This window comes from Dipodomys ordii, unplaced genomic scaffold (assembly GCF_000151885.1).
Source record: "Dipodomys ordii isolate 6190 unplaced genomic scaffold, Dord_2.0 Scaffold4, whole genome shotgun sequence".
Taxonomy (NCBI): Eukaryota; Metazoa; Chordata; class Mammalia; order Rodentia; family Heteromyidae; genus Dipodomys; species Dipodomys ordii.
The window spans coordinates 4,865,766-4,880,280 of NW_012267220.1; the positions used below are offsets into that span (position 1 = coordinate 4,865,766).

At 37.9% G+C, this 14,515-nt stretch overlaps 1 protein-coding gene across 1 annotated transcript in view; it reads right to left on the reverse strand.

Annotated features, from left to right (window-relative positions):
• Positions 1-14,515, reverse strand: part of LOC105991126 (probable ATP-dependent RNA helicase DDX60) — a 64,931-nt gene that overhangs the window by 48,469 nt on the left and 1,947 nt on the right. The window contains exons 2-10 of the mRNA XM_013023717.1: positions 11,130-11,220; positions 10,912-11,028; positions 10,432-10,621; positions 8,345-8,686; positions 6,524-6,640; positions 5,256-5,417; positions 3,481-3,633; positions 1,966-2,107; positions 1,162-1,328 (exon numbers count right to left, since the gene is read on the reverse strand). Coding sequence (XP_012879171.1) covers positions 1,162-1,328; positions 1,966-2,107; positions 3,481-3,633; positions 5,256-5,417; positions 6,524-6,640; positions 8,345-8,686; positions 10,432-10,621; positions 10,912-11,003 — 1,365 coding nt within the window. The 5' untranslated portion in view covers positions 11,004-11,028; positions 11,130-11,220. The remainder of the gene's footprint in view (positions 1-1,161; positions 1,329-1,965; positions 2,108-3,480; positions 3,634-5,255; positions 5,418-6,523; positions 6,641-8,344; positions 8,687-10,431; positions 10,622-10,911; positions 11,029-11,129; positions 11,221-14,515) is intronic.

The window sequence follows — 14,515 nt, forward strand, 5'->3', positions numbered from 1 at the left end:
ATTATATTAAGTGAAGTAAGGCAGGCCCAAAGAAACATAGGTCCCATGGTTTCCCTTATTTGCAATAACTAGTATATGTCTGAGACAAGCAGAAACGGTCAGATAAGTTGATGTTATGTGAAATGAACCCCAAGATAAGGACTCAAATGGTTTTTCTTTCTTGCTATTGTTTCTAACATATTTATAAGATGATTGTTTTGTTGCTTTCTATGTCCCTCCCCCACAGTATAACACCTGTTTTCACTGTATATGATGTTGGTATAATTTGGGAAGGGAAAAAAACAAATTGTTTAAATAGGGATACAGGTGGGCCCATTGCAACAATGAGATGTACAAGATGTTATGTTGAAAAACGAACTTTACAACTTTGGCGTGAGGTGGGGAGGGGATGGATAGAAATGGTAAGGGGAAACGAAGGAGGAGGCAACAATGCTTGGTAAGAAATGTACTCATTACCGTGCTTATGTAATTGTAACCTCTCTGTATGTTATTTTCACAATAAAAAAAGAAAAGAAATTTCACTTTGATACTATCTGCTCTTAGAGTCGTCTATAATTTTTGGACCCAGAGAGAATACAAGCATTTGGGGGGGGGCGGGGAGCACGGTGCAGATAGCATTGACTTATAAAAAGGTTTATTAGATCACCCTTTATTCTTTGGCCCCTGAAAGTCTTCTTCTGATATTTGTTTTATTATTTTGTTATAAGAGAAGGTCTCACTGTGTGTTTCCCAGGTGAGTTTCTAAATTGGTTCAAGTGATTGTTCAACCTCTGAAGTGCTGGGATTAATGGCTCCTGTCACCTTGGTGGATTTCCTCATTCTATTTTGAGCTTAACTATAATTATGTAAAATGATGTTGAGTATCTCTTCTCCAGCATATCAAGAAGTGTTGCAGCTGATCCAATTCTAAGAAAGTTTTCAATTGATTTAGACCACCATATTACTGGAAATGGAACTCACATCTATCTAGAGATGGTTCTTAAATTGGCAATAATATCAATTACAAGCAAAACATACATTTTCAAAATTATAGTCATAGCTTGCCACCCAAGAACATGATAATTATTAAAATTCAAAGTAGTACAAAATTAACTATACTCACAGCATTGAGTATAAACACATTTTTCAAAGGAACAATGCTTTAATCTCAAATTAAGTTACAAATCTCTTACCTTTGATGGGTGATAGTTTCTTTTTAAGAAAATGAAGTTTTGATGTTCTCAAAGGAAATGGCTTCCCCACATCAAACGTTCTTACCAACTTTGACACAGTATTCCAAAGATATTCATAATCTTTCATAATGGTTTTTCCCAGATGCAAATGTAGGCCTACATAATAGTGAACAACCGTAAGTATTAAAACACATTCACAAATGCACAGAAGCTCATATTCTGACTAAATTCATAAACCTCCAAAATACCAATCAAAAAGTGAACATTTTAGTGAGTTGTACACTGGACTAAATGAAAATAGTCACTAGTTTTGACTATGTGGTAACAAATTTTTAAGTTAATCTTGGATTTCAGACTGATAATTAAGTATTAATATTATAATTATCCTATCTTAACCAATATTGTTTCTATTGGCACTAGATATTTATTATTTCAAATAATAAATATACCATGCATAACTGTACAATTGATCATACTAAAATAGTTGTTTTGAGAGATAAACATTAATAAGGATCATCATTTTACATGTTGCCAATTTACCCCAATGGTGACATATTAAGGAATCAAATTTAGAGATCAGAGAAGTTTCAATAATGCTGATGCCATTTTCTGAAAACGTATTATATTTTTTCTTTAACTATTAAGAAGTATAAATTATTCAAAGAAAAAATTAGAATTACACATATCAAATATACAAAAAATTGATCTCTTGGAAAGCAATTAAAATTTCCTCAATATTATGTTTATCCTTGGGTCAACATATAATTATTATTATTATATCATCAGATAATACCGTCAGCATTCTCGTTTTCATAGTAAAAAGCAATATTCTTCAACAAAACATCATCAGTTAGGTCAGAAAGGTAAATAGAATTCAGATCCCAAAATCTGAAGAGGCTTTTATTACTTAAGATGAAATAGTCACACCACTTTTTCTGAAATTTGAAAACAAATCCATGTTATAATCAATTTCCTTAAAGTATACGGTGACATCATCTCCCTTTATAATCTGACTGAAAGAGAAGCAGACAGGCCTGTCTCAATGCTTATTGATATATAAGCTTATTCAGGCTGGTTAGTGATGAATGCCTTATTCCTCGAAAGATTGAAGCATAAGATAAAATCAAAACTGACTTAAAAGCTATCTATCCATTCTCTTTTCAACCTGTAGCATCCCATACTTAGTCTGATCCCACCTTTGGCTTCATCGTAGCCCACCCTCATTCTTTCTGCTCCTGCTACACTAAGCAGATCTCAAGTCCTTGGTCATGCTATTCCCAAGACAATCACACATGCTATTTCAATTCCCAGAATACAATTTCCATTCCTGGTATATACTACTAACTCCTATTCAACCGTTAGGTCTTGGGTTCCCTTCACTTCTTCATAAGAGAAGATATGCTTGGAAGACTAGGTTGGATCTTTCCACTGTCAAGATTCTAAAGTATCCTAAAGTTACTCTTTCATAGTAATGATTTAAATTAATTATCTGTTTTCTCTGTAACATGTGCTCCCTGAGGAGTTAATGTGGGGTGGGTAAGTATGTTTTTTTTTCTCACTCTATTCCAAGATTAGCAAAATGCATATGAATGGGGAAGATGTTTATGGTCTGGATTCCTTATTGATTGAGTATAAAAATTTTTCCTTAAACCTTCTGATAATATGTATTAAGATCCTAAAACAAAGAAAGAAAAGAAAGAAGTCTTTGTCAACTCACACACATACACACAAAACCCCAATAGCATGTATTATGAATATCAAGATCCTTTTAATAATCTATTTTAGAGAACTAGATAAATAACTGCTATATACATTTTAAGACAAATGCTAACATAGACATGCTGATAACCAATGTTGTAAAAAAAAATTACAAGTAAGGCACTGATGGCTCATGCCTACAATCCTAGCTAATCGGGAGGCTGAGATCTAAGAATCCAGGTTTGAAGCCAGCCCAGGCAGGAAAGTTCATGAGACTCTAAACTCCAATTTATCACAGAAAAGCTGCAAGTAGAGCTGTGACTCAAGTAGACTCAAGAGAGCTAGCCATGAGAAAAAAAAACAAAAACTCAAGAAGAGTATCCAGACCTTGAATTCAAACCCCAAAACCAGCACCAAAGAAAGAGGCATTTTCTTTCAGTTGTGTAGCTATCATGCTATTGGTCATTGCTACATAAACTCAAGTGATCGATTTAGGTTATCAAATCTTTAAAAATTCCAAGAAGCTAACACTGTTCTCCATTTAAGGTTACTGTGGTTTTATACATCAAATAACTGAAACAAATTATAAGCCAATAAAGGGTACATTTACCATTTTAAAGAGAGTCTGAATTGCCTTAATCCAAGGAGCTGTGATGAATCTAGAACGAGCTCGTTGAGGAAGAGGTAAGTTAAGTAGAAAAGCCATAGTGAGACAATGAAGTTTGCAAAAATCTTTCATCTCCGCCAGGCCTAAGCAGGAACCCTAAACAAAATAAGAAAGGTAATCTAGAGAACAGGAAACTGTGAAATCATATAAGCAACAAGCAGAACCACAAATATGGGCAGCTACATTTTGCTGAATAGGAATTGCCATTTGTTTTCATTGTTTGAGGCAGTACATGACCTAGCCTGTATTTGCATGGTGGAGATAAGGGAAAAGGAAGTTTCCAATCATAATAGCAGTAATGTCAGACTTTGTTCAGCAAAGTCTTAAAGCTCAGCAAGCAGCTAATATGATCAAGACTCTACCAGATTCTGCCTGGTGCAGCTACATTCTAATGGCTCTCTTCTGTTCCAGAAAGAATGCTCTCACACTGTATCTGCACATCACCAGGAAGAGGACACCAGGATGGCAATATATCTGTGTTCAGGACAAATGGAAAGAAGTGGACAGCGCATGATTGGATGAAGATGTCACCATTGTCTTCAAGCATTTACAGAAAACAGAAGTAAGATGGCATCCAGGAGTCTTCCAAGAGCCAAGCAGTCTCATGATTGGTAGAAAAGATCACGGAGATTGATTTGCCCTGATAGGATTTTTGTGATAATTATTTTAAATAGTGTGCTTAGGGCACCTCAATACGTAGACAGGTTTCACTAAGGACCTAATGGCAAATAAAATAGAAGCATTAAGTAAAAGGTAATACTCACCATCCATTTCTGGAGGAAAGAGCTAAAACTTCATTAAGAATCTTCAATTACCGGGCACCAGTGACTCTTACTAGCTACTCAGGAGGCTGAGATCTGAGGATTGCAGTTTGAAGCCAGCCCAGGCAATAAAGTCTGTGAGTCTCTTATCTCCAATAAACTACTTAGAAAAAGCCAGAAGTGGTGCTGTGGCTCAAGTGGTAGAGCATTATTAGCCTTGAGCACCAAAGAGGCTCAGGGACAGTGTCCAGGCCCTGAGCTCAGGCTCCACAACCAAAAACAACAACAACAAAAATCCTTCGTAACTCAATTGCATACAAAACAGTATGCAGATGTGTGTGTGTGTATACACATATGCAGAGATGAATGTTTACTTGAATCCAGATTGGTCAAATGATTTTTGACCTTAGCAGAAAGCTAAGTACCATAACCGCAATTACTCTCTCCAGCCAGGAAAAGACAAGAACCATAGCAGAAATGGTTCTTAAAAGGACAATGTGGTATTGTGAAACTTGCACCTGCCACTCTTGCATTCCATCCTCATTGCTCATTCACACCTTCAGTTTGAATACTACCCGAAATATCTCAAACTCAGTGTTTCCACTTGTAAACTAGGGATAATAATGCTTGTCTTGAAACACTGCTGAGAGCTCCAGGGGCAAAATACCTTTTTTAAAAAAAAAAGTCAAGAGCACAGTACAATTCCCAAGGGCCCGTAGGAGTTGGAGCTATGGAGGATCATAGAGAAGAAAAGCCTGTAAGACTCTTATCTCCAAAATAACCAATAAAAATCAAACTAGCTCAAATGACAGCGCGCCAGCTAAGCAAGTAAGCTAAGCAATCATGAGGCCCAATAGTATAAAACAGGAATTGAAGCCCCAATAGTAGAAAAAAAAAAAAAACAAGGCTAAAAGTAGAGAGAGATGGTGTTTCTTAGTAAAGCTGTAAGGAACCTACCTGTTGTTTGTTGTTGTTTTTAGAAGAAATGGCCTTCTTTTTCTTGGGTAAAAAGTCATGATTTATTTGCAAAAATAATGAACATGAAGTAACACAAAATACACATTGAACATCAGATCTTTCTGGCCAGAGTTTCTTAAGCAGTGATATAGTCTCAGATGCCTGTCACAAATAAGTATAACATGGTATGATATTTAGAAAAAATGTTTATTCACAACAGCATATTAAAAAGATCACAAACCATAATCAAGCGGGTTTCATTTAAAGATGCAAAGATGGTTCAACATACACGTATCAACAAATGTAATAAAGCACATAAACAGAATCGCAGACAGAAAACCATTCACATGATCATCTCAAAAGATGCCACAAAACCTTTCAGATAAAGGCTCTTCTAAAGTCATGAATAAGACAAGGGTGTCCATTCTCCCTACTCTTGTTCAAAATAATACTGGAACTCATAACTAGAGAAATAAGGCCAGAGAAAGAAATAAAAGAGATTCAAACAGGGGGAAAAAAAGATCAAATTATCCCTATTTACTGATGGAAATATCCTGTACTTAAAAGATCCAAAGATTGCACCCCAAAAAAATCCTTCCTAGATTTGACAAACATCTTTCATCAACATAGCAAGATATAAAATCAGTGTATGTAATAATGATCCACTTTTCTATACATCAACAATTAAGTGTCTGGGAATAATATGAGGAAAACAATTCTGTTCACAATCACTTCAATAAGAATAAAACATCTTAAGAATAAACTAAGAAGGCGAAAAACCTCAACAATGAAAACCATCAAACCTTAAGAAGTTGAAGAAGATACCAGAAGATAGAAAGACCTCCCATGTTCGTTGATTAGAAGAATAAGTACTGTGAAAATGGCTATACTACCTAAAGCAATCTACATTCAGATTCAATATGATCTGATCAATACTTTTCAATAACAAGGACTTGACTAAGAACCAGTACAAAATGAAGACTAGAGAGACATAGCAACTAAATGAACATGTTTTCCTGGATACTGATACAGTAATCCTGATACAGAAAAAAGTGCAGCAGTGATAAACTAAGTGAAATTCACCTAAGCTCTTAATTGAAACTATCCTGTCAATGCAATTTCCTGGTGTTTATAACTGCACCATGGATATATAAGAAAACTAACACCAGAGGAAACTTTGTGAGTAGTCATGAAAACTCTTGCCATTTTTGAAACGTTTTGTGATTAAAATAGTCAATTCTATTTTTAAAATTTTTTAATCTCATTACCTTTTCCAGCACAGTATCCCATTGTAAATCTCTAAAGAGAGGTGCTACTGCAGAGGTTCTGTTCTCTTCCAATTGTTTAAGCAGGGATTTGTACACAGTCCAAATCTGCGTTCTATTCTGTAAAGCAAAGGAAAGTCAAGTGCATCGCCAAAAAGAAAATATCTAAGTATTTTCCAACTTTAAAATATCAAATACTTAAGACATAATTGTATTATAATATTGTTCTCTGTAAAACACATTGCACTGTTAGAGAGGGTCACCAGTAAAAAGCCTGCCAAGTAGTACTACTTTATCTTTGCTGAGAATAGAGAATACTATAGATATAGACAATATAATACTACTTTATCTTTGCTTTGCTGAGAATACAGAATACTATAGAATATACAATACATAACACTATCTTTACTGAGAATATAGTGGATTAGGTTTTTAAACAAAATAAAATAATATGAAAATCCCCTCTTCTTAAATGTACAATTTAATGGATTTTAGTAAATTTACCTGGTTTTGTAACCATCAACACAATCTAGTTTTAGACTGTTTGGTAAAAACTACCCACAGGAAACATCATAACCATTTAATGCAATAAGGGTATGATGAATTCCGTACCAACATGAATGAATAAAAACGTATCTTATTCACTAGCATATGCTATCCTAGCAATAGGTATTATCAGTGTTTTAAATTGCCTTCCCACTAGACTTGAAATAAATATTCATTGAATATGTATTCCTGTGTCTTTTTTAATTCTAGTCCAAGTTGGACTCCAATGAAATTGCATCTTTAAGCCAATGTTCAATGTATTAAGAAATAAATTCTCTTTACCAGTAATAAACTCCATCCTTAAGGAAAGCTATTCTTAAGCAGAGACTGGACAGAATGTTTGTAGGGCACTTTAAATTCAGATGCAAAAATTTCTCTAACAGATTAAAATGAACTGAATGGATAAAAAGTATTTCCTTCCTCTTGGGCTGGGAAGGTGGCTCAGTGGTAGAGCGCTTGCCTTGCATGCATGAGGCCCTGGGTTCGATTCCTCAGCACCACATAAGCAAAAAGAAAAAAAAGCCAGAAGTGGCGCTGTGGCTCAAGTGGTAGAGTACTAGCCTTGAGCTGAAGAGCTGAGGGACAGCGCCCAGGCCCAAAGTTCAGGCCCCACGACCAGACCAAAAAAAAAAAAGTATTTCCTTCCTCTCACTAGGAAAATGAAGACTGGGCCTGTCCCTGCTCATAGAGGGCAACGTGTGTGTGTGTGTGTGTGCGCGCGTGCGTGCGTGCGTGTGTGTGTGTGTGTGTGTGTGTGTGTACTAGTAATGGGGCTTGAGCTCAGAGCTTTATGCTCTTAGTGTTCATGCTCAAGTCTCTACCACATGAGCCACACCTCCACTTTGGGATTTTTACTGCTAACTGGAGATGAAAAATAAATAAGTAAAAATAAAAAAACTCTCAGATTTGTCTGCTCAACATAGTTTTGAACCATATCCTCAGCTCTCAGCCTTTTTAGAAACTAGGATTACAGTTGTGAACTACTATTGACAAATGTACATTTTTCCAAATATGGGAGGAATATAACACAATTTTGTGAAAATTAAATAAAAATCACTCATGAGTACCAGACTACAGTATAACAAGAAGTACTCAATAATGTACTATGTCTATATCATTGCTATTAATTTATTACTATTATTAATGATTTTTCTTTCTCTCTATTAAATTTGTGATTATTTCTATATAGGAAGTTTTATAAAAGAAGCTAAGTAAAGAAATTTAGAAAATTTTGTAAAAGAACATTGTCTCTTTTAGATGGATAGATATAAAAATTACCTTCGATAAAAGTTTCACATCATCATACGAGGTTGGCAGAAAGTAAGCATAAAGTCGAAGAATGCCAGATGCTTGTCCTGAAAAGAGCACAATATTGACCCTCATCGCCCAACAGTGAATGATTAAAAAGTTGAAAAGATGTGTTTGCAACTGGTTCAGGCCTTCATCTGCAACTATCAGGAAATATGGGCAAGTCTCTTTCAAGCAAGTTTCCCACTCTCGTGAAAAGCATCTAGAAAATTCAGTCCAAACATCAACGGTGGTATTTTTCTGAAGATGAAGAATTAAAGCAGTTCGCAAAGGAAGAAGTTCTGGGAAGCTGAAGTAGGCACACTCAGCATCCTGTGGAAAAGGAGATAGTAACGTCCATTACTTAGATATTATCATCTAGTATTTTGCTAATGTCATTGGCCAGCACACCCATTAAAAGCATAAAGGTATAATACAAAACTCTATCATGCTGTCATATAATCAAGGAATAGCCTCTAAAAGTTTGCCAAACACAATTTAGATTTATAAACTTATGGACAGCATATGGTCAGCATATCACACTCAATGTTAATCACACTTTCTCTTCCTCCTCTAATCCTTTCCTTCTCCATTCTCATTCCAAAAAGCAAAAGGACCAAAGAAAAGGTGAAAAGTAAATTTAGATATAAATTATCTGCAAGAATAAGCTGAAATGAATCCCTTTGTTCTAGAGGATTGCTCCAGACTACAGACAATGTCCTTATGCCCCATAGTTTTTTCTCACCAGATCAAAACCTCTACAGTCAACTAGATTGTACACATTAGATCAGAGCACCAGAACTTTATTCAAACCCTTGAAGCCAGAAATGGTGAGACACACCAATAATCCCAGAGAAGTCAGAGATGAGACAAGAAGATAGAGTTTTGAAACTAGCAAGGCACCCTACCTCAAAAACAAACTAAAGATAAAAGGGCTAGGCCAGGCACCGGTGGCTCAAGCCTATAATCCTAGCTACTAAGTAGGCTGAGATCTGAGGATCGAGGTTCAAAGCCAGCCCAGGCAGGAAAAACCATGAGACTCTTATCTCCAATAAACCACTCAGAAAACCGGAAGTGGTACTGTGGCTCAAGTGGTAGAGCACTAGCCTTGAGCTGAAGAGCTGAGTGACAGTGCCCAGGCCCAGAGTTCAGGCCCCACAACTGACCAAAAAAAAAAAAGGATAAAAAGGCTAGAAGTGTGGTACAAGTAGTAGAGTATGCCCTAGGTTCAAAGTCAAAAATCAAAACCATAACAACATCATGGCTGACCACTCAACAATGTTCAAAAATATAACAGTATTGTGATTGCAACATGATCAAGAAGAACCAGACTAAAACTATTGAGTATCATTAGTCACTTTGGGGGTTTTAGGATCTTAGGGTTTTGCATATTAGTTACTTTTAGGGTTAGGAGAGGTTATTGATGGTTAAATATATCTGTATTTGAAATTGTTAAAACTTTATTCCTTATATTCATAGTCAGAAAAGGAACACTACCTATGACATTGTCTTGAAGGCATTTCCTAAAAGAACAAAGCAGGGTTAGTGAATGTGTGGGCTCAAATATGTTTTATTTGCGATTCAAGTACCTTTGCTAAGTTTTGTTTAGTATCTTTCCTAAGCTTCAAGTTTCTGTGCTAAGTTTTGAAGACAGAAGCAGTTCTCAGAGGAGGAAGACTAGAAACTAGAGATTAACTGAGCCATTACAGAGATTTCTTATCCACTTTAATGATTTTATGTGTCCTGACAATAAAGTTCTATTATTGTAAATAATGTTTCTAAAAATAAAGAAACACTCTGAATACACCTGCATTTCTAGCTACTGAGGAAAGTTAGAAGCAAAAAGGGGGAAGATTTGCAGCTTAAGGCTATCCAAGGCAAATTAACAAGACTCCAGCTCAAAAACAAACTAAAACCAAAAAACAGCTGGGTATAGCTCAAGTGGTAGAGCAAGAAAGAAAAATCTCTCAAGGATGAGAATTCCTACATACTAAGATTTGGGAATCATTTTTCCTCTTTCTCTCTTTAAATTTTAGTTATAATCTTTATATTACATAAACCCAGCCATCACACGGTACCTTGAAGAAAACTACAGCAAAATGGCCTCCTTTGTTAATGAGATCCAAGAGATAGCATTCAACCAGGTAGAAGAAATGGAGACTCTGCCCCTGCTTCAGTGACTTCTCACATATACACGTGATCAGTAAGGAGTCTCCATCGATCAGAAAAAACTCAGATTCAACAAAGTCATTCAACAAGCTGGAATACCTAAGAAAACAAACAACAAAAAGAAGTTAAATGAAAAAGAGATTTGGATTTAATAATTCCCCCTAAAAGCTGTATTATTGTTACTATCACATTACTATCACCAGCAGCAGATGAATTTGTTATATATACCTATATATAATAAATAGGCAGTTATGCATTAATATATAACTACGTACAAGTATAAATACTGATATAATGTATACACATGCACAAGATCATGCTGAGATAGATACCATCAGATATGCTGACATTTTCTGTAATAAAGATCTTTATTCTAAGAAAATACTCACTCTGCACTTGGCATTTTATTCAGAATTAACTGTGAAATTGCCTCTAACAACGCCATGGGTTCTTCTAAAGAGAGTGGATTATTTTCAGTCATTCCTTCAAGCTCACAGTTGTTATCTGAGGAATAAGAAACAGTATTTTAATTGCTTTAACTCAATTAAATCTGTATAGCTTCTATTTCATAATTCTGAAGATATTTTGAATTGAAAATTACCCAATCTTGCCTTCAGCCTGAAGGGCAAGTATTAAATATCGTAATTATCTGTCACTCTGTCTTCTCCAAATAACAGTTGTTCATGAGACTGGTAGACCTGCAAAGAAAGGGGAAAATTCAAGTCATGATTCTACCCATAAACATGGACTGAATGACGATTACACATTAAGCAAAATATTAGGCACCAAGAATGTAACGAAGCACCAAGCGCTGGTGGCTCACACCTGTAATCCCAGCTGCTCGGGAGTCTGAGAACTGAGGATCGCGGTTTGAAGCCAGTGTAGACAGGAAAGGCTGTGAGACTGTTATCTGCAATTCACCGGAAGGGGTGCTGTGGCTGGGAGCTGTGGAGTGGCGGCCTTCGTCGGAACAGCTCAGGGTCAGAGGCCGGTCCCTGAGTTCAAGCGCCCGACCACCACCGACAAAAGACCAACTACAACAAAAACAGGAAGAAGACGATGAAAGAAAAAGAAAGAGCAAAACCAACACAAGACCAGTTTCCAAGAGCTTGAAAATCCTATTAGACTTCCGGCCGAAGCCTTTCCCGCACTTGGCTGCTGCCTCGGCTCGCGTGGGCCCGGCAGGGGCGATCCCGCGCCCGGGGGCCATCCCGCGCCCAGGGGCCATCCCGCGCCCAGGGGCTTCCGGCTCCGGCAGACTTCGGCCTGGCCATTGGCCCGCCGAGAGGAAGCGCCAGCCGGGAACCCGCACAGCTGTCCGGGGCAACGCGGGGGACATCGGGCGGCGCGCTTTCCCCACGGAGGGGAACGCCATCCGGACCCGTGTCCCAGCACGGAACCCGCGCGGGGGGACACGGCCCTGTCACGTTCCCCTCGCCACGATCGGCCGCGCAGGCGTCAAGCCGGTTTGAGCCGGATCCAACCAGATGGAACCGGATCTAACCGGAAGAATCCGGTTTGAGCCGGATGGAACCAGATCGAACCAGAACCGGATTGAACCAGATCAAGCTGATTTGAACCGGATCGAACTGGATCGAGCCGGATTGAACCGGATCAAACCAGTTTGAGCCGGATGTAACCGGTTCCAAACAAGATTAAACCTGTATAAGCCGGACTGAGCCAGATTAAACTGGTTTTGAGCCAGATTAAACCGGATTGAGAGGATGGAAGGAGGGAGGGAGGAATTATATCAACCACAAGTGACAATTCTTTGCATTTCATATCCTTTTTACATTTCTAATGCCCACATAGAAATAGGTAACTTTCTTTTTTTGTTGTTGTTGTTGGTCGTGGGGCCTGAGCTCTGGGCCTGGGCGCTGTCCCTCAGCTCTTCAGCTCAAGGCGAGCGCTCTACCACTGAGCCACCTTCCCAGCCCAGAAATAGGTAACCTTCCATATCCAAATCAGAGTGAAGCAAGTGAGCAAAATGTCTTTGGACTGTCTCCGTGGCTGAAACACGCTAGCCCTTGGAGTCAAGGGCAAGGAATGCTCATTTTCAAATACCTCAAATAGTCTACCTCCTGGAGAAAGAAAATCACAGTTTTGAGTCCCCTTGGCCAAAAGCCCCAGGGGTTGTCTATCTTTTTCATTTTCTACACCATGTCTGACTTAATGTTCTAATCATATTGAAGAATTAGAAAAATTAGGGCTGGATCCATTTTACAATTTGCTAACTGCTGATTCTACTTCTGTAAACTTGCTTACGCTAGCATTGACCCTTCCCTTCCCAGAAATGAGTTAAGAAGTTTCAGGGACCAGATGCCGGCCCCAGGACTAGGTCAGTGGTCGTAGATAAAGAACAGACAATACGTGTTCCTCAGTTCCCATTTAGAAATTCCCCAGACAGGACTTTGAGATAATGACCACCTGGCAAGCCCACAAGCTAAGCCAAATGTCAACCAATCACAAGTCTGTAACTATGTGAACTCCCCTAACCCTTATTGTCCAAAGTAACCACCCCCCTTGAGTCCCCCGCGCCAATCATTTTACAAAGAGTGTTACAAAATTTCCCGCGTGGCAAAGTGATTGTTGGTGTATATGGTGACCTTTAAATGGACCAATCATGGGATGCTTTGTGTTATGCGTTAATCTTGTGGTTTTTGCCTTTAAATTAGCCTGTAATCTCTGCTTGGGGCTTCCTGTCTGCCTCAGACAGAGAGCCCGTTTGCGCAAACGCCAAACAAACTCCTCTTGCTTATTGCAGCTGCTGGCTTGGAGTCTTGGTTCTTGGGGTGCCCTCCCGTTAAAGAAAGTATCCCAGTGAGTCTGGGGTCTTTCAATATTAAACATGTGACTTTAAAAAAAAGAATTATTAATCATAAAATCATATAAAAATGGAAAATCACAAGTGTGACAAAAGAGATAAGGGGAAACTTCCATAAAGAAACAATGTTTGAGATAAATTTTTGAAGAGAAGAACAGAATTAGTTGAGCGAAAGTATAGAAGTAGCATTCTGAGCAGAGTAAATACAAGAATATTACACATAAGGGTCCTGTGGTCTGAAATAATGTGGAAGGAGTAAATTCCTAAAAGAAGGCAGTAGGCTGGCGTTAAGAAGAGGAACTAGAACCATTAGCCGTGCAGAAGAGGGCTAAAGCAATCTAAGAGCACACAGAACCTTTGAGAGGATGGTACACAAGTTTTTTCATCCTAAAAATAAGAAAATAGCCATTTTGAAACGATTGCTCCAACTATAGTGCAAAGAACAGACGGAATGGAAGCAATACCCCTGTTACTGGAATGGGCAAAATGGCATTTGATAGAATTTGATGGAATTACAAATTGATGGGAGGGGCTGAGCTAATAAAGATGAAAAGATGAGAAACTATATGACATCTTGCAGACTCTGCAGGTCATTTTACATGAGAAAGTACAAGGTGACCAATTGGAGACAAGGTGAGAAAGGCCAGTGTGATCAGAATCTTATGCTCATGTAAGGAGTTCAGGCATTTTTCCTGATATGTTTGTCACTCAGGCAATCCACCCCCTGACTCATTATATACAAGCTGCATGGCCTTCCTTCCATTCTCTCAACTGTACCACACTCAAGTGATGAAAGATGATGCAGTGAAAACTAAGCATGTCAGAGAAAAATGAACCGTAAGCATGTACAGAAGATGAGAAGATCTTCATCAGATAACATCCAACTCTACAGAATAACAAATGAATTCATAGGTTCACAGACAGCCACAGTACCTTTAGTGTGTCCAGTATTTTCATGGAATCTCATGAAAAATAAAATTATAAACACCCAATGGCTTCATTTACTAAATAGTTCTCTCTAAACAAATTAGTATTTTATCCTAACAAGTAAGAAGTTGTAAATCGTTTAAATAGGGATACAACTGGACCCATTGCAACAATGAGATGTACAAGTAGTTATGTCGAAAACAAACTTTACAATTTTGGTGGGGGGGGAGGGGGCGGTGGGG